At 37.2% G+C, this 21,893-nt stretch overlaps 1 protein-coding gene across 1 annotated transcript in view; it reads right to left on the reverse strand.

The window, feature by feature from the left end:
• Positions 1-16,759, reverse strand: part of bbox1 (butyrobetaine (gamma), 2-oxoglutarate dioxygenase (gamma-butyrobetaine hydroxylase) 1) — a 55,132-nt gene extending 38,373 nt beyond the window's left edge. The window contains exons 1-3 of the mRNA XM_062033025.1: positions 16,686-16,759; positions 7,487-7,927; positions 6,284-6,398 (exon numbers count right to left, since the gene is read on the reverse strand). Coding sequence (XP_061889009.1) covers positions 6,284-6,398; positions 7,487-7,888 — 517 coding nt within the window. The 5' untranslated portion in view covers positions 7,889-7,927; positions 16,686-16,759. The remainder of the gene's footprint in view (positions 1-6,283; positions 6,399-7,486; positions 7,928-16,685) is intronic.
• Positions 16,760-21,893: the final 5,134 nt, after the last annotated feature.

The raw sequence follows: 21,893 nt of genomic DNA on the forward strand, positions 1-21,893 counted from the left end.
CTCTAAATCGTCAAGTACATGTGGACTGGAAGTGGAACAGGGCCTCTGTGGCCCAGAGCATGTCTATTATAGTTCCTCAGTTCAGAAAACAAAGCAGTAAGTCTTCTTATACTAGCTAAGACATACCTGCAGGCTCTGGGATTTGTTCATTCCCAGAGAAGGAAATAGTGAAAACGGTGAGCTTGCGCTTTGGAAGAACATGCAGATCTTTTCTTGACCCTAGCTCTAAATCAGTTTTCCATGTGGTAGAGAAAAAAGGGAGTCCAAAGACAGACCTCTTTTTACCTAGTACTGCTGTAGGACCTGCATATGCCAGCACATTACATATCATTTCAGACTAAAACCCAACTTTAACTAACTTTAAAAATAATGGAAACAAGAAATAGACTATATTTCTTCTAGGAAATATGAAGATATTTATGAGACGCCATTATAAGTCAACAAAAACATCCTCAATGTGGTAAACGACTACAGTATTTTAGGTGGAAATTTCTACACTTTGCTGGCATATATCCACAGTGTCTCTCCGGCGGAACTGGAATAGGTGGCCAGAGAACTGCTGAGACAACTGCACCCGTGACCCGAACCCTGATAACTGGAAAAAAAATTAATGGATGGAATTTCTTGAGGTGAATGTGATCTAATAACCTGATGATAATACCAAATATAATTTAATATGTGCTGTACAATTCATGTAAACAATCATTAATTCAAATAATATGTTGTGATTATGTTTATTATGTGATGATAGGGATGCAAATGTACACTGCACAATAATGACTTACGATTCGCCCTCAAAGACGGCAGTTTTTTGGTTTTGCCATTTATTTTGCACTTTATGCATGTGTTTGTCTGTGTCTGTTGTTAGCTACGGTGCTGATTGCTACTTTGTGTGCTTTTAAGTGTTTTTTAAGCCTTTATACAACAGTTTTCTTGTTTTGCTAGTTTAATGAGTCCAAATGAAGGAAATAGACAAGCAATGCGGGGATTTGAAACATTCAGGAAGTATCCACATCGTTGTCAACACTGCTTCCAACTTCCTCTTTCTTCTGCTGCACACCAAGAAGATTAACCAACAAGGTGAAGTATCCATCCATCCATTTTCTACTGCTTATCCTTTTCAGGGTCGCGGAGGGTGCCGGAGCCTATCTCAGCTGCACTTGGGCTGATTTTTTTTTCTAATTCCTATTAATTGTAGTAACATAGCTGTTAGAGTTAAGGAATTTTGTGATTTTAAACTGTGAGTGCACCACAAGGCTAGTGACAATGTGTGTGTATGTAAAGGTAGACCGGCTGCAAATGAGAATAGTTCAGATAGTTGTTGTTTTGGCTTTGTTCTAAATAGAAAGATGATCCATCACATACAGTACTATATAGCGCCTTATACTGTGTTCAAAGTATACAAACTTGTACTAAAATATGAACTTTTGTCAAGGCTGAAACCCACAATTCATGTTTACATTGTTTCTTTTGGAGAAATTTGCTTCAATATACAAACTTTTCTACTTACAAACCCTGTTTATTTAATTAAGTTCATAAATAGAGGTTCCACTGTTATTGAGCTATATAACATTTTACGCTAATGTACTTTGTCATCTATAAATATAGCTCATAAAAGTATAAACATTTTAACAACACATCTTTAAAGGCCTACTGAAATTATTTTTTTTTATTTAAACGGGGATAGCAGATCCATTCTATGTGTCATACTTGATCATTTCGCGATATTGCCATATTTTTGCTGAAAGGATTTAGTAGAGAACATCGACGATAAAGTTCGCAACTTTTGGTCGCTGATAAAAAAAAGCCTTGCCTGTACCGGAAGTAGCGTGACGTCACAGGTTGAAGGGCTCCTCACATTTCCCCATTGTTTTTACACCAGCAGCGAGAGCGATTCGGACCGAGAAAGCAACGATTACCCCATTAATTTGAGCCAGGATGAAAGATTCGTGGATGAGGAACGTGAGAGTGAAGGACTAGAGTGCAGTGCAGGACGTATCTTTTTTCGCTCTGACCGTAACTTAGGTACAAGGGTTCATTGGATTCCACCCTTTCTCCTTTTTCTATTGTGGGTCACGGATTTGTATTTCAAACCACCTCGGATACTATATCCTCTTGAAAATGAGAGTCGAGAACGCGAAATGGACATTCACAGTGACTTTTATCTCCACGACAATACATCGGCGAAGCTCTTTAGCTACGGAGCTAACGTGATAGCATCGGGCTTAACTGCAGATAGAAACAAAAGAAATAAACCCCTGACTGGAAGGATAGACAGAAAATCAACAATACTATTAAACCATGGACCTGTAACTACACGGTTTATGCTTTCCAGCCTGGCGAAGCTTAACAATGCTGTTGCTAACGACGCCATTGAAGCTAACTTAGCTACGGGACCTCAGAGAGCTATGCTAAAAACATTAGCTATCCACCTACGCCAGCCAGCCCTCATCTGCTCATCAACACCCGTGCTCACCTGCGTTCCAGCGATCGACGGAGGGACGAAGGACTTCACCCGATCATCGATGCGGTCGGCGGCTAGCGTCGGATAGCGCGTCTGCTATCCAAGTCAAAGTCCTCCTGGTTGTGTTGCTGCAGCCAGCCGCTAATACACCGATCCCACCTACAGCTTTCTTCTTTGCAGTCTTCATTGTTCATTAAACAAATTGCAAAAGATTCACCAACACAGATATCCAGAATACTGTGGAATTTTGCGATGAAAACAGGGCTTTTTGTATTGGATACAATGGTGTCCGAATACTTCCGTTTCAACCATTGACGTCACGCGCATACGTCATCATACATAGACGTTTTCAACCGGAAGTTTCGCGGGAAATTTAAAATTGCACTTTATAAGTTAACCCGGCCGTATTGGCATGTATTGCAATGTTAAGATTTCATCATTGATATATAAACTATCAGACTGCGTGGTCGGTAGTAGTGGGTTTCAGTAGGCCTTTAATGCACAAAATATATCAGTGTGGCTCATGTAGCCGACAATTGTTTCTGTATGCTACATCTATATTCTTATTTTTTTTGTTTGAGAATTATATTTATTGGAGAATTAGATGTAGTTTATTATGTTTCATTATTTAAAAAAAAATTAAAAAGCTCTAAGGCACCTAGTTTTATGTCTTGGCATTTTGTTTCCTCACTGTACTGAGGTATGTACCAAACCATAAAGATTCTATACTTTTATATTTTGTTCAACAGTAACTATTTTTTACAAATTTTCTGCTAGTAATAGCTATTTCAAAGCCGAGCCACCTACTTAAGTGTATGTAGACACAAGAACAGTAGCAGGAGGGAAAAAAGTTCTCCCAGACATGGTACTCGCTGACTACAATTCTCAAAGGCCTAGTTATCATATTGACCTCACAGTGGCCCGTGCAGTGAGCATATTCGTTCTTAAGTATTTTTAATAAGCACATTCGGGCCTATAAAGGCAAAGTATAAAAGAGGAAATAAGTTCAAACTGTGGACTATGCTTCTGTGAAAGAGAAGGGGAAAGTGAGATTATTAAAAAAAGCTGGTTAAAATTAATTTATCCCTCTTTTGAGGATTTGGGGGCATGTTTTCTCCGCTGAAAGGTATAAAGAGCACATGCCAGTAACAACAGTATGGAGAAGGAAATCATTAAACCATGAGCGTAAGAGGACGTCACTGCGCCCTAAGAGGAACACTCCTGGCTTACAGTACGCCGGTAGTCCAACACTCAAAGCAGTCAAGAGAGCCTAGACCCCCCGCACAAAGGACAAAAGTTCACTCTGTGTGGTCAGCCAAGTAGCTTGTGCTTAATCAGGCTCACAAATAAACATGAAACTAATAAAAACATAAACTCCTTTGAGGAGGCAACGAGGGGGGATCTGTTTTCTTCCGAATGAAGAGGCACAGCTAAACATACAGTCATCAGTCTGGCACAGGGACAGAGCAGGAGCCACTCAACCCTGTGGGTCCTCCAGGACCTCATGTGGAATAGTCCAACTGCAATCCACCCCTGCTCCACTATTGTGCCAAGACCTTGTTTTACAGCTGAATGTTCTCTTTTTATGTTTGGCACACTGTAAAGCCAAATGGATCATTGTAAACTTAGTCCAAAACCAATCATTTTTCCTGGTTTAATTTAAGGCCCTTTAAGATCTTTTTTTTCCACCCCATTAGGTTAGGATATTAGGGTAACATAGTGGCTACTTCCAGAAATGATGTAAATGTATGAGCAACAACAATTTTCCATAAACAATCTCAAACCACATTTTCTTGTTTTTCCTGCTTGCTCTCAAATAAAGTAGTTTCCTTCCCTCTCTCTTATCTTTCCCCTGCTTTTGCTTCTTCGCCCCATCTCGCTCCAACTTTTTTTGGAGCCTCTCTCCGCACTGTTCTCCAAATCTAAAACATGGAATCGATCAACTGAACTCTCAACACAATTGACAAGGGTTTCTCGACGAGAAGCTCGGGTTCCGGAGAATCTGTCTGTCCTGACGGAACGTTTGCTGTTGGATTCACAATGGACGCGTGGGAGAAGTGGAGGGTCGTGTGCTTAATGATTCTTTCCGTTAAGGACATCAAAGTTATCTACCTATTCAGAACTGTGAGGTTTTGTGCCTGGCGATTCTTTCTGTTAAGGACATCAAAGTTATCTACCTATTCAGAACTGTGAGGTTGTGTGCCTGGCGATTCTTTCTGTTAAGGACATCAAAGTTATCTACCTATTCAGAACTGTGAGGTTGTGTGCCTGGCGATTCTTTCCGTTAAGGACATCAAAGTTATCTACCTATTCAGAACTGTGAGGTTGTGTGCCTGGCGATTCTTTCTGTTAAGGACATCAAAGTTATCTACCTATTCAGAACTGTGAGGTTGTGTGCCTGGCGATTCTTTCCGTTAAGGACATCAAAGTTATCTACCTATTCAGAACTGTGAGGTTGTGTGCCTGGCGATTCTTTCCGTTAAGGACATCAAAGTTATCTACCTGTTCAGAACTATGATAACAGGGCATCTGCTGATTGGATTGTAAACAAATTGTGTTTTACTTTTTAAGTGCAATGACAAATTAAGCATCTTGCATATACAGGTCAAAGTCTGGTGATGTAGCGCTAATGAGATAACAGAAATCAGACAACCATTTCATTTGCTGCTGACTTCCTTGCTCTTTAAACCAAACTAGGCAAACTACTCATATTTAAATCTAATGCACAAGTCGTTTGGATAATATTGACACATTTGTGAATGTAGTGTGTAAATGTAAATTGGCGAATATATTTTCTGGTCACTCAGTTGAAAATGTATACCGTATTTTTCGGAGTATAAGTCGCATTTTTGGGGGAAATTTATTTGATAAAACCCAACACCAAGAATACACATTTGAAAGGCAATTTAAAATAAATAAAGAATAGTGAACAACAGGCTGAATAAGTGTACGTTATATGATGCATAAATAACCAACTGAGAACGTGCCTGGTATGTTAACGTAACATATTATGGTGAGAGTCCTTCAAATAACTATAATATATAGAACATGCTATACGTTTACCAAACAACCTGTCACTCCTAATCGCTAAATCCGATGAAATCTTATACGTCTAGTCTCTTACGTGAATGAGCTAAATCAGGGGTCGGGAACCTTTTTGGCTGAGAGAGCCATGAAAGCCAAATATTTTAAAATGTATTTCCGTGAGAGCCATGTAATATTTTTTTTTAACACTGAATACAACTAAATGCGTGCATTTTTAAGTAAGACCAACATTTTTAGAGTATAATAAGTCTCTCATTCTTTTTAATAACATTGTTATTCTGAAGCTAACCAATAATAAATAAAATACTTCTTACCTTTAACGCGACTTCTTGAACAGGTGCGGTAGAAAACGGATGGATGGATTAAAATGCATGAGAATGTTTTATATTTTGAACGTTAGTTTTAACACTGTGATTACCAGCGGAATTATACAGTACTTATCCTGTTAAGTAATGTCAGCTAAGATTTATCTGAGAGCTAGATGCAGTCATCAAAAGAGCCACATCTGGCTCTGGAGCCATAGGTTCCCTACCCCTGAGCTAAATAATATTATTTGATATTTTACGGTAATGTGTTAATAATTTCACACATAAGTCGCTCCTGAGTATAAGTCGAAAAAAACTGCGATTTATAGTCCGAAAAATACGGTATATACAAAGTGATTGTAGTTATGTAGGAGCAAAAACAATTCTCTTCAGTTTAATAATGATGGATTGCTGAACACGAACAAAGACGGACTGATTCAAGAATGAATAAAAAAATAAGACAACTCACCATTGAAGAAGAGCTCCTCTTGCACCGTTTGTCTGGCTTCTTGAGAAAAGCAGCGTTTCTTCAGCCATTCTGCTTCAAACGTGCTGGTGTGCTGGTCAGGCCAAACAATTGACACCTATAGAAGAACGTGATGTTTAAGTCTTTTTTCAATCGTTAGCATTTATCGGCAACGCACTCCTAAGTGTTCTAACTATACAGTTAAACAGAGATACTGTACATCAAAGCATTGTTTTGGAAGTGTGTGCCAAAGGTCCAAAATATGTATTTTCAATAAATGTAGACTTGTCCTTGTTTGAATTTGTGATTAATGACAGCGGCTTGACAATGTTTCTACATCCCAGAGACTAGTACCAGAGTAGTAAATGTCAATGCAGTAAATTGTGAACACATAAAGAAACATATTGGTTTTATTCTATTGAAAGAAGCCACTTTTGGCAGAATTGTTACACTGCATTGTCCTTAATCTGTACGTGTAAATTTAGGCTGCATCTATGCATTTCAGAAAATCTGAATACAACGCCAAATAGATGGTATAAACATATATTCAATACAATTCTAAACATTTCAACAAATTGCTAACAAATAGTCAAATTCACTTTTACCAATCGTGTAAGTTCTTAAACAGTATAGAACAGACTCCACATGACCCCTGAACAGGATGCCCTTCTTTGTAATGGCGCTGTTATGACATGTTTCCCCCCCATGTGTTACTCAGAACTCTTGACCATGGTAAGTCCATTACCTTGATAGTTCTTTAGTCTTGGATAGCCAATTCAGAGAGATACTCAAATATTATTTTATTGTCTATGAGACCTCTCAGAGGAGTCTATAGAACTTCTTGAGTTATGCCAGTAAAATACATTCAAATTTAAAAAAACATTTGCCACACAGCAGACTCTTCCCGCACGCCGAACACCACGGTGCCTGCCCGCCCCCTCGGCTACAAACGGCCATAACAAAGGCAGATCAAAAGAAACCGGTATGGCGGTATTGTCTAAAATATATATTTATTTCTAAAAAACTGTGGTACCGGTATAGCGCTCAACCCTATGCCTGAATATACATAAGATTAGTAGTAATACAACTTATTTTAATGCATTATTGCAGTTTCTAATATCATATTTTTTGAAGGGCAATAACTGACACAAAATATTGGTTTTAAGTATATATATAGAAAATATTATAGCAACTTGATTTGCATACCTTGTTGTCATTGGTAACCTCCACAACATCGATGCCTGTGTGAATGTCCAAGTCGGACATCAAGAGTTTGCGGGCCTGAGCTGATTGCAGCGTACACATGGAGCACTGGCAGTTGTCTCTCAGCCATGTGAAGGGGTACACGCTTTGCCCTCCATCTTCCCACTCAACCTCCACCAGCCGCTCTTCATCTAGCGCCCTGGCATGTCTCAAAGAGTGGCTGGCCACTGAGAGGGAGGCTGAACCCAAAGTCTGCTGTCCACGAAGCTGCACAAATGTCGGACAAGCAGGCGGTGGATGGAGAACCTTCTCTGGTCTGCAGGAACTTACGACCTGGCAAGCTATAGAAGAGGTGCATCTCTGCAGGGCAGGTCGGGCAAACCGGGCCAATGTGTTTCTTAACATTTTTCCAGGAGTCTCTTCCAAATTAGGCAGGACCGCCTACTGTGAAGTTCAACAGAAATGCAATGTTTAGACAACAGGACACAGATGCAGTTCATACATTTGTTTCAACGTAAAACACACAACAATTGATTAATTGTGGCTTATTCTTTGGATGACAGCAGCGCAGATGGTGCCAGAAAACATAAACACGTTGGAACCAGGACTCTCTTTGTGTTTGAACATTTGTTACTCCTGCGGACCAACAAGCAATTTCTATATACAAATAATAAATCTCAGGTTGATGTTTAACTTCTGATTAACACTTCCTCCCATGCCATTCATGCAAATTTATGTGTGCAATTTGGATAAAGAGGTTACATTACTTTTGATGACCTGTGCAAACTAAAATATAGGAGGGTTGCATCAACTTGCATGTGACGTCATATCCGTTTTTCTTCTTTGTGGCTTGATTCACACGATGGCCAAGCAGCTTAAGCATAGCATTAAAACCAAGTTAGAGTTAGTGTATAGTTTAAGCATAAAATGTCATATTGCTGTTCTGGTTTTGGCTGTTCCAGTCGTTCAAATAGAGAGACAGGAAAGAGCTTTCATAAAATCCCAAAAGTGGTTCGTAAAGGTAATAAAGTCCCGGGGAAAAAACTAAAGTGCGTAGAAGGAAATGGCTCTTAAAAATATCACTTTTATCATCTTGTGGAATACAATCGGACCATGCTTGTGTCTGCAGTGATCACTTTGCAAAATGTTTGTTCGAACATTTGATTTGTTAGAGAAACTTTCTGTGACGTAATCGAGTTTATGATCTGCTATATTAGTAGTGTTTGAGAGCAAAACTAAACGTGAAGAAAGGACAGTAGATCACATTAGTTTGTGTTCTTTTGTGGTTGCTATGCCTAAATATAACTATGAAGACCTGTTTGTGCAAATGAACTAACGTCATGGTAAGTCCGAGTAATATATATAGTGATTGTTGGTCTAATCCACCGTATTTTCTATCTAAAAGCTAAGTTGTTGTGCAGGAAAGCCATGTGATTTTATTGTACATGATGACCACATAATACATACTTGCCAACCTTGAGACCTCCAATATCGGGAGGTGGGGGGGTGGGGGTGTTTGGGGCGGGGGGCGTGGTTATTTACAGCTAGAATTCACCAACTCGAGTATTTCATATATATATATATATATATATATATATATATATATATATATATATATATATATATATATATATATATATATATATATATATATATATATATATATATATATATATATATATGTATGAAATACTTGACTTTCAGTGAATTGTAGCTATATATATATATTTTATTTTTTATTTTATTTACATAGAAAAAAAAAATAATACTTGAATTTCAGTGTTCCAGTGGCTATCCATTAGATGGCAGTATTGTCCTGTTTAACTTCTCCGTTCATGATGAGTATATCATTTCGGCCGCCATGTCTGTAATTTCCTCGTTCTTCTGCTTCGTCTCCTTGTTGTGTGCGCAGTTGTGCACTCTATAAAAGCTCTAGATGTTATGACGTCTTTGGGCAGGCAAGCTGTTTATTTTGTGGGAAAGCGGACGTGAGAACAGGCTGTCCCCACTCAGTCTCAGGTCCGCATTGAGCTGGAGGGGGCGTGGCCTCCAGCTCCGGCTGAATACCGGGAGTTTGTCGGGAGAAAATCTCTGCCGGGAGGTTGTCGGGAGAGGCGCTGAATATCGGGATTCTCCCGCTAAAAACGGTAGGGTTGGCAAGTATGACATAGTAGCATCTTTGGTGATATTTGTTATCATCAAGATGATATCCTTAATAGTAATAATAAACTAGATGAATAAATCGGTCGTAGGCTCAACAGCATATACTGACTCTTGATATCGCTAGCAAACACTGCTGAACAACAGGGACATCTATAACTAAATGTTGAGATAAAATATGACCATCACACCATAAAAAAACTGCAGACATGAATTGTAAATAAGACTAATATTTGTAGCAGGAAATCAACTGCAAACAAACGTACCCTTTTTCTGAATAATGTCACGATCACAGCAGCACGGCACTCGTTATGTCAATCAAATGAATACGTTACTTACCGATGCAGGAATAAATCCGACTTTGTCTTTCACGGATTAATGCCTTATTTGTGGACCCCTTTGATGTAAAGACATGATGTGCCTCTAATATTTTCTTCTCTAAAAACCACGGGTGTCAAGTAAAGTGAGGTATCAGTAACCTATTGGAGATAAATAGTTACATTTTTTTCTATAAAAATCCACTGCATCCCATTTAAAACATTTTTTCATGACCACTCTTGTATTAGCCTCTAAACCTCTCAAAACATGCCTAAATATGCACTGATTCAGGTAAATAAACAGTTGCCTAATGGGGCTTAGACCATCGCCTGAAACCCGGAAGTGCCCAGATGTACCTCTAGGTCAAGTGATTGCAACCTACCTGTTGAATGGCCTTGTTTAAAACTTTTGCTTCAAATGAGTATTCATCCGGCATAATTCAAAAGTTACCTTCTGCTTTATACTACAAAAACCTACGCGTATGTCATTCTACCTTTGTTTTTGCACGCCACACTTTTCGATAGGAATTTCCGCCAATATATTGCCCCGGTTTTCATATACCGTCTTTTTTGATTGATTGATTGAGACTTTTATTAGTAGGTTGCACAGTGAAGTACATATTCCGTACAATTGACCACTAAATGGTAACACCCGAATAAGTTTTTCAACTTGTTTAAGTCGGGGTCCACTTAAATTGATTCATGATACAGATATATACTATCATATATACTATCATCATAATACAGTCATCACACAAGATAATCACATTGAATTATTTACATTATTTACAATCAGGAGTGTGGAGGGGGGGTGGGGTGGGGGGGGGATATGGACATCAAGTAGTGGACATAGAGAGAGAGAGAGAGAGAGAGAGAGAGAGAGAGAGAGATCAGAAGGCATAAGAAAAAGAATCTGCATTTGATTGTTTACATTTGATTATTAGCAATCCGGGGAAGGTGTTAGTTTAGGGTTGTAGCTGCCTGGAGGTGAACTTTTATTGCGGTTTTGAAGGAGGATAGAGATGCCCTTTCTTTTATACCTGTTGGGAGCGCATTCCACATTGATGTGGCATAGAAAGAGAATGAGTTAAGACCTTTGTTAGTTCGGAATCTGGGTTTAACGTGGTTAGTGGAGCACCCCCTGGTGTTGTGGTTATGGCGGTCATTTACGTTAAGGAAGTAGTTTGACATGTACTTCGGTATCAGGGAGGTGTAGCGGATTTTATAGACTAGGCTCAGTGCAAGTTGTTTAACTCTGTCCTCCACCTTGAGCCAGCCCACTTTAGAGAAGTGGGTAGGAGTGAGGTGGGATCTGGGGTGGAGGTCTAGAAGTAACCTGACTAGCTTGTTCTGAGATGTTTGGAGTTTAGATTTGAGGGTTTTGGAGGTGCTAGGGTACCAGGAGGTGCATGCGTAATCGAAAAAGGGTTGAACGAGAGTTCCCGCCAGAATCCTCAAGGTGCTTTTGTTGACCAGAGAGGAAATTCTGTAGAGAAATCTTGTTCGTTGGTTAACCTTTTTGATTACCTTGGTTGCCATTTTATCACAGGAAAGGTTAGCCTCTAGAATGGAACCTAGGTAGGTGACCTCATATTTCCTGGTGATGACACTGTCACCTACTTTTATGGTGAAGTGATTGGTTATTGAGCGGCCAAATATTGCGCGTAACAAACTAGTCCGTCTGCCGGCGTATCATTCCGAGGAACCGAGTGTCCAGACAAAGAATCCCACGGTGACTCTGCACTTTTTGAATTAAGTATGGTTACCAAATTAGCGACCATGGGGCCAAAGAAAGTTGACAGCGTAGAACTTGGATCAACATTATGGAATTCAAGACAGAATTCGTAGAAAATTAGGACGGTGTTTTCCGCAAAGCTTTTACCTTCACCTCCTCGCCAAACAAGAGTTTTCAATAAAAGGTATTTAACATTATTTTCTGCATGTGTAACTATAAATGATAAATAAATGATACATGGGTTATACTTGTATAGCGCTTTTCTACCTTCAAGGTACTCAAAGCGCTTTGAGTAACTGTAAGTGCTGCTACTTTTTCTCCACACTTTATACAATGCTGTGGCTATTATATGGATTTTTTCCAAGTTCACAAGCTTCACAAGCCGCCAATTTTAGACCAATGAAATTTCCAAACGAGACACAGTAGACCAATGAAATTGTTCACATGAAATCATTCAGTACCAAAGAAAATGGCACAAAGCCAACAGAAAGTGAAAGCCAAAACGAGGCAGAGAAAACGCTGGACATAGACACCCCGAGTCCACTCAACTATGACCCCGAAAAAGGGCGCGTGGGAGGAGGACGACAAAGACAGCTCTCCTTGAGTAAGGTTGGGCGTTATTTAAATCTGACTGATTCCGGTTCCTAACGATTCCGATTCTTTAAAGAGGCAAGGTGAAAATGTATTATTTCCAAGTGTTATATAATAATTATTTAACTTGAATTTAAACGTTATAAAGTTTCTTTCCACAGGAGCGCACTTTCCCAAAAGTGCGATTTTTTTAAAAAAAACCTCATAAAAAAAACATTCACACATATCCATTTCAATCAGGGCTTTATGTTGTGGATTTAGACCAGGGGTCCCCAAACTTTTTGACTCCGGGGCCGCATTGGGGTAAAACAATTTGGCTGGGGGCCGCGCTATATATGTATATATATATATATATATTATGTAAATGTGTGTGTGTGTATATATGTATATGTAAATGTGTATATATGTGTGTGTATATATGTATATGTCTATGTATATGTATTTGTCCATGTATATATATATGTATATGTGTATATATGTATCTATATATGTACATGTGTATATATGTGTATATATGTATATATATATGTATATGTGTATATATGTATTTGTGTCTATATGTGTGTATATATACATATATATATATATATATATAATGTATTCATACATATATATTCCTCGCGCACTAATTGACTTAAAGAGCGCACTTGCTGCATGTCACGTTATCGATGGTAAAATGCATTTTTAGACAATATGATTTGCCTGAGTGGCTAAGAGACGGTAGAAAATGGACTAGTAAGGACAAATTAAAAAAAATAAAATAAATAAATTTAAAAAAAAAAATTTTTTTTTTTTTTTTTTACTTGGGACTTCCCGCGGGCCGGATTTTGGACGCTGGGGGGCCGTATCCGGCCCGCGGGCCGTAGTTTGGGCACCCCTGATTTAGACCATCCATGAGTGAAATTGGCCTATACCAATCACATGTATTGACTTAAATTTTATTTTACTCATTTATGTTGAATACTATTGACGTGTAACAATGTCAACACGACTTTTCCACTCATTCCTTTTGTCTTACAATTGTTTGTTTAAATTAAAACAATAGCTAAACAGAAGCAAGAACTATCTATGGCTCATTTAAATCCTTTGGTGTTTACCCTCAAAGTTGTCATGTGTCCAGGGGATTATTCCGAGTTTGTTAACATTACCGAAAACAAAAGACAAAATAAGATTTTGGGAAACTAAAAATATCTATGTAATCACTTTAATACGAATCATACAATAATACTACCCTTAGTATCAACACTGTCAATTTATGAATTGGCCGTTTCACCCCAACTTGCGTGCCTGAGAAGCAACAACAGAGAAGCACAACAGTTAAGTTCTGTACCTATCTGTACGGTTTCAAAATTAATACTGTCGAATTTCGCCGCTTCATCGAAAAAATCTACTAGCAGTGTAAAACAGTGATTGCAACAAAATGTAAGCTAAAACATTGTTTGCGTCAATGTGAATTTCCTCACACTGTATTTGTCTACACCAGGGGTCAGCAAATTGCGGCTCTTAAGCCGCATGCGCTCTTTAGTGCCGCCCTGGAGCATTTTTTTTAAAACATTGAAAATGGAAAAACATGGGGGGAAAACATCTTTTTTTGTTTTAGTGTGTTTGTTTGACGACAAACATGCCACAAACCTTCCCAATTATTAGAAAGCCCACTGTTTAATATGTGTGTGTGTTTGCTGCACTGGTGAGAGCATTTGGTGAACATCGTTTTGTCCTACTAATTTCAGCGGTTCTTGAACTCACCATAGTGTGGACTGTGACGCAACAGTTTGTTTACATGTAAAATCTTCCACTCTTTCTATGTTTCATTTTGTCCATCAAATGTTTTATGCTGTGCGTGAAAGCAAAAAGGTGCGCTTTGTTGATGTTATTGACTCGTTGGAGTGCTAATCAGGCATATTTTGTGACTGCAAGCTAATCAATGCTAACATGCTATTTAGGCTAGCTGTATGTACATATTGCATCATTATGCCTTAATTGTAGGTACATCTGAGCTTATTTAATATCCTTTACTTTCATCCTCTTTGTATATAATTTATATTTCCATGTGTCATGACACATTATCTGTATGTAATATTGACTGCATTTCAGTTTTTGTGCCATGTTGTTCCAGACCACAGCAAAAATTACACAGCTTGCCAAAGATTGTAATAAATCTATTAAAAGAAGACAGCCTGCCATTTCCTTTAACTTGAACACACACATCTATACCTTTGGCCATTAAAAGCCAGTAATTCCAAGGAGTTATCTCACCTTCTGAGTAGCCTCTGATTTACTCATGTTTTCTAATGTTGTAAAAATGTGTAGAATAAATATTACATTTCAACATTTCTGTCAACAAAGATTTGCTTCAGCCTGCGACACATAGTCATTTTGATAGTAGGCTAGTATAGCTAAGATAGACACTTACATCATGTGTTGCCTTCATTACAAGACTTATAAACAGCTTTTCATTTATTGCGGCTCCAGACAGATTTGTTTTTTGTATTTTTGGTCCAATATTGCTCTTTCAACGTTTTTGGTTGCAGACCCCTGGTCTACACGCTCAGTGGTCAGTAGAATCAATGAAAGTAACGTAATTTAAAATCACTACTACAAGGCAGCTCCTTTCTATTAGTATTTTGTTTGGTGCAAATATTTGAATTTTTTGCATTTGTGAGCATGCTCAGTAGCGTTGGTATGGCAGACATCGGTGAATAGCAGACATGTACAGAAAACCGTAAAACAAGCTGACAGGAAGTGCCGTCTTACCGATCGGGTCTTCCGGGCCGAATTGGGTAGTGACAAGTAGGGTTGTACGGTATCGGTATTAGTATAGAACCGTGATACTAATGACTCATATTCGCTACTATACCGCCTCTGAAAAGTACCAGTCCGCCATACCCTAATTCTCGCCTCCGTGGCGACAAATAAAGTAAGTTTCTTACAAGTATCATCCCTGCAGGACGAGGAATAGCTAAACATGCTTCACTACACACCGTAGCTCACCAGCGTCAAAATGTAAACAAACACCATTGGTGGATCTACACCTAACATCCATTGGAATGATACTAAGTACAGCAGCATATCTAGTCGATACTACTATGATTACGTCGATATTTTTTGGCATTACAACATCTTCTTTAGTTTTTAAAAAAATTTACATTATGTTTATAAACTCAGGAAATATGTCCCTGGACACATGAGGACTTTGAATATGACCAATGTATGATCCTGTAACGACTTGGTATCGGATTGATACCCAAATTTGTGGCATCATCCAAAACTAATGTAAAGTATCAAACGACAGAAGAATACATGATTATTACATTTTAACAGAAGTGTAGATAGAACATGTTAAAAGAGAAAGTAAGCAGATATTAACATTAAATTAACAAGTGGATTAATAATTAATTTTCTGCCACTTGTCCTTAATTTTGACAAAATAATAGAATGGAAAATGACACAATATGTTATTGCATAAGTCAGGAGACTAAATTAGGAGCCTTTGTTTGCTTACTTACTAATAAAAGACAAGTTGTTTTGTATGTTCACTATTTTATTTAAGGACAAACTTGCAATAATATGTTTAATGTACCGTAAGATTTTTTTGTTAAAATAAAGCCAATAATGAAATTTTTTTGTGGTCCCCTTTATCTAGAAAAGTACCGAAAAGTATCGAAATAATTTTGGTAATTGGTATCTAGGGTACAAGTTTATCAAAGTGCCGTTATCAGTCACGTTTTTTTCAAATTCAAAACGGTACCACTAACCGTCAGGGGTTCCAACACGGTTATCATTACGACGGTTTATCGTTACATCCCTAATTTGCATCGACATACCCAGGGCTTGCTATGATGTGCTGTGATGTAATAACCCACATTGCAATACATGATTTTAACTTAACAGTTTGAACTCACACCCCAACTAACTCAAGCTAAGTAAGATAATAAATATAAGCAACATTTTCTTTCAAATATTCCATTTCAACACTTTATGCCCTTTTATAGAAAACATGAATGGATTGATACTCAACTACCAATATCAGCTCCAGTATCATTTTACCAGCCGTGACATCACTTCAAGCGGGTGCATTTGATTTACAAGCACACAAAACACAAGGACGTAGACGACCGTGTTTGGACAATATATCCGTCTACTAATATAAACCGACTGTTTTATATCGATAACTACGACATATTTCCTATTAAACCCATATAAACATTTATCGAACAAATACCAAGCGACGCCGTTCACGTGTTACAGGAGCTAGCTAAACAATATCAACAACACATCCTCGGTTCTTATCGGCACTTTCGCTACTAAGCTTCTTTTTTTTTTTTTTTTTTTTGTGTATCCATTTATATTTTGGAGCTGTAGGGGGAAAAAAAGCAGAGAACACGACTCATTTTGCTACCTGTGTTTAGATTTCCTGGTGTTTCCTCGGCGTCCGTAAACACAACTGTCGACTGTCAGTGTGAGAGAAGTAGGTGAAAGGTCGCAGCAGCAGGAGGCTGTGCAATATGACATAACCACAACGCCTCGGAGCATATTACATCTATTTATTGATGCTAAGTAAGTCATCTACATGTTTTTAAATACATTTTCATCATCTAAAAGGTGTGTCATGTTTATGTAAGATAAAGACACAGTTAAAAAACAAAAACATGTTTTACAGCTTTTCTTAGCCTTATGCCAGAAAAATTAATAAAATATCTATTTATTACTAGATAACTTTGTAAAGGGCTATTTACTTTATATCAGTATGTGTATGACATGTTTCAAAGGCTATGTATTTAAATGCTACTACAGGGGTGTCCAAAGAGCGTCCCGGGTGCCATTTTGCAGCCCGCAGACTGAATGTTTATATAACTTTTATATAACTATCTATTTATTGATGCTAAGTAAGTCATCTACATGTTTTTAAATACATTTTGATCATCAAAAAGGTTTGTCTTGCTTATGTAAGATAAAGACACAGTTAAAAAAAACAAAAACATGTTTTACAGCTTTTCTTAGCCTTATGCCAGAAAAATGTATAAAATATCTATTTATTACTAGATAATTTTGTAAAGGGCTATTTACTTTATATCAGTATTTGAATGACATGTTTCAAAGGCTATGTATTTAAATGCTACTTTACAGGGGTGTCCAAAGAGTGGCCCGGGGGCCATTTTGCAGCTTTCAACAACAGTGAAAATGTAAGAAAAAAATTGGAATGTAAAGGGGAAAAATATGAAATTTGTTAACTAATAATTTTAAGTAATATGCTCAGTCACATATAACACAATGTTGTGTCTTTAAATATACATAATATTTGATTTCAGTATTTTTTTTCAAAAAAATAAATAAAATAGCCTCCGCATACTTGACTTTTCAGTATTTGTATATATTTTCAAATCTCAAAAATATATTTACATATATGCGTTTATTCATGCAAATTAGTTATTTATTTGTAAATCACATTTGTATTTGTATATTTATTAATATATGCACATGTATTAATATCATATTGATATACATAAGTTGATGTGAGACAATTCTACTTCCATAGAAAACAGTAAAAATGTAACAAAAAAGAGCAAAACAATTGGAATGTAATGAGAAAAAGCTGAAATGTTCGATCTAATAATTATCAAAAATATACTCACTCGCCTATAATACAAAGCTGACACAAATTGTTGTCTTTGAATACATATAATATTTGTTTTCAGCAATATTTTAAATTAAGAAAATATCAAAATGGCTCCTGCATACTTGTCTTTTTTAGTATGCAGCCCCTTGGTGGAAGAAGTTTAGACACCTCTGATCTAAAAATATTAGAAGCTCTTGAAATAAAAATGAAAGGAAAACAATATACAGTATACAAGTTTGGTTAGTTGATTAAAGAATAATACTAACTTAGGAATTCATTAATTTTAAAAAATACAGCAACAATAATACACAATGATAAATTTGTAACTGAACATTAATATTTTAATACAGACAACATTTTAACACAATAGGTTGTGCAGTTACACAATCTTATTATTGTTATTATTTCGTTCGTATAGGGGAAAAAACAACAGTAAAAAAATTTGAAAAAAAGAGTAAAAAAATCGGAATGTATTGAGAAAAAGCTCAAATGTTCTAACTAATAAATAGTAGAAATATACTTAGTCACCTATAATACAAAGCTGACACAAAGTGTTGTCTTTAAAAATATATAATATCTGTTTTTACCATTTGTAATAAATTAACAAATATCAACATGGCCCAACGTATTTTGACGTTTCCCTTGGTGGAAAAGGTTTGGACACGCCTGTGCTGTAAATACCATTCCATTCCATATTAACTTGCAGGGCAGTAGCAATCAATTATGGGGCCCCATACACAACATTCCTGAAGGGCCCCACACCCTTCCCTAAAACCCAAAATCACACACTTGCTATGCTACCATGCACTAAACACTAATTATTGCATGAATGAAGTGAAACTAGCTTTTTAAAACACATTTGTTTACTTTTTTATTTTTACAAAAAAGTGCCAACCAATTTAATGCAAAGTGGCCAGAATACAAATGTACTTAAATATTTAAGTCAGTTAAATATGATTATAAATGTGTCAAGTTTCTCTTTACTTCAGAATGTAAGGTAGAGATCAGCTGACCCCACATAGAATTATCATCAGTGGATAATAAGAATCATAATATTACATAATTATTAAGACTATATTATATTTACATTCGCCACAGTTACGTGCAATGATGCAACCGGCTGAGTTAAAAGCAGCTTTTTTTTAAACACACGTAAAAAACTTTAACTAGGTTTTTGACTTTTTAAAGATGGGATTAGCATATGTACAACATACTGTATATAGATAAACATAAAAAATAAACAAGGACCTGTTTTTGTTTATGTTTTACAAAACAGAAAAATATAAAGTGGCCAAAATATGAATTAAAAAAATATTTATATACCCTCTCATTATTCACTTCAATACAATTATAAATGTCAATTTTATTTCAGAGTTTAAAGTAGGGATTAGCCTATTGACGTAGCATTATCATCAGTGTATAAGACTAATCATAAAAATACATCATTATTATGATGACTATATTATTATTAGTTATATTATTATATCATATCATTTTTATTATTTTAAACCTATTGACGCCTTAATCGACAATCCTTGAACGCACCACAGTTATGTTCAATGAGATGCATACATGAAACTTATACATAACTTTTTCCCACGCTGCCACGATAAATGTATCATATTTTACCTTTCTTATTACTTCATCCTTGTTTCAAAATGCTTCACGTTGTTTCACGAACGCTTAAAGCTGAGCTTTGATGACGTTATGATGTCATGGTATGTCTTGGATCAAAGTGTTTCCATGCCGAAACTGCCGCTGAAATGGACCATTTTGCACTTATGACAGGGGATGTAGTTGGTCTTAGCCATTCTTAATTTGATACAACTTTCCTGCAATATTTATTTTTCCCTCACCGTTCATGGCGTCGTCCTTTTTTTAAATAAATGACCAAATTCACATTCCACATCAACGTCTCTGTTAACTGGTATTGTTTAACCAAAGGTCAAAACGTCAACAACCAATACGAGCAATTTTGCGTGTGGGCAAAAATAAAAACTATCATGATAATAAAATACATAATAATATTTGTCAGGTATTGTCTGTATGATTCCAATTGTTTTCAACATACATACTTACCCTACGATTGCGTAATCCTTCATAAACTCAGCGGGAGGGCGCGTGTTTGTCAGCATGTCTGCAATAACGTATGTTGTAACATTACTCATACCCCGTGACTATTTACAGCCTGTGTAATGTCTTTGATGTAAGCATGACATCATCATCTTGCCAATACAATAAACTGCAGGGAAATGTCGTACGGTGAGGCGCACAGTCCCCCGTGAAGGTGCTTGTTGCTGCCATCTTTCTACAGAGAGGAACAACAGGGACTTTTAAAACCAAAAGAACCAAGGATAGGCGCTTGGACTTTGTACACAAATAAAGGTAAGAGAAGAAATTGGTTTTAGGTAAAAAAAAATATATACAAACCCCCAAACCAGTGAAGTTGGCATGTTGTGTAAATGGTAAATAAAAACAGAATACAATGATTTGCAAATCCTTTTCAACCTATCTTCAATTGAATAGACTGCAAAGACAAGATTTTTTAACGTTCGAACTGGTAAACTTTGTTGTTTTTTGCAAATATTAGCTCATTTGGAATTTGATGACTGCAACATGTTTCAAAAAAGCTGGCACAAGTGGCAAAAAAGACTGAGAAAGTTGAAGGATGCTCATCAAACATTTTATTTGGAACGTCGCACAGGTGAACAGGCTAATTGGGAACAGGTGGGTGCCATGATTGGGTACAAAAGCAGCTTTCATGAGGTGCTCAGTCATTCACAGACAAGGATGGGGCGAGGGTCACCACTTTGTGAACAAATGCGTGAGCAAATTGTCGAACAGTTTAAGAACAACATTTCTCAACGAGCTATTGCAAGGAATTTAGGGATTTCATCATCTACTGTCTGTAATATCACCAAAAGGTTCAAAGAATCTGGAGAAATCACTGCACGTAAGCGGCATGGCCGAAAACCAACATTGAATGCCCGTGACGTTCCAATCCATCCCTGCATCAAAAACCGACATCAGTGTGTAAAGGATATCACCACATGGGCTCAAGAACACTTCAGAAAACCACTGTCAGTAACTACAGTTTGTCGCTACATCTGTAAGTGCAAGTTACAACACTACTATGCAAAGCCAAAGCCATTTATCAACAACACCCAGAAACGCCGCCGGCTTCGCTGGGCCCGAGCTCATCTAAGATGGACTGATGCAAAGTGGAAAGGTGTTCTGTGGTCTGATGAGTCCACATTTCAAATTGTTTTTGGAAACTGGACGTTGTGTCCTACCGGACCACAGAGGGAAAAGAACCATCCGGACTGTTCAAGGCGCAAAGTTCAAAAGCCAGCATCTGTGATGGTATGGGGGTGTATTAGTACCCAAGGCATAGGTAACTTACACAACTGTGAAGGCACCATTAATACTGAAAGGTATATACAGGTTTTGGAGCAACATATGTTGCCATCCAAGCAACGTCTTTTTCATGGACGCCCCTGCTTATTTTAGCAATACAATGCCAAGCCACATTCTGCACGTGTTACGACAGCGTGGCTTCGTAGTAAAAGAGTGCGGGTACTAGACTGGCCTGCCTGTAGTCTAGACCTGTCTCCCATTGGAGACCCCGTAGTGTTGTTAAAAGGAAAGGCCATGTAACACAGTGGAAAAAATGCCCCTGTGCTAACGTTTTTGCAATGTGTTGCTGCCATTAAATTCTAAGTTAATGATTATTTGCAAAAACAATTAAGTTTCTCAGTTCTAACATTAAGTATCTTGTCTTTGCAGTCTATTCAATTGAATATAAGTTAAAAAGGATTTGCAAATCATTGTATTCTGTTTTTATTTACCATTTACACAACGTGCCAACTTCACTGGTTTTGGGTTTTGTATGTATACGGGAACTATTAAACATTACTTAGAGTAAACGATCCTCTTGTTTTATTGTTGTCTTCTTAAGAATTTAAAGTTTAAAGAAAAAAAAAACTTAAA

The sequence above is a fragment of the Entelurus aequoreus genome, linkage group LG02, assembly GCF_033978785.1.
Source record: "Entelurus aequoreus isolate RoL-2023_Sb linkage group LG02, RoL_Eaeq_v1.1, whole genome shotgun sequence".
NCBI lineage: Eukaryota > Metazoa > Chordata > Actinopteri > Syngnathiformes > Syngnathidae > Entelurus > Entelurus aequoreus.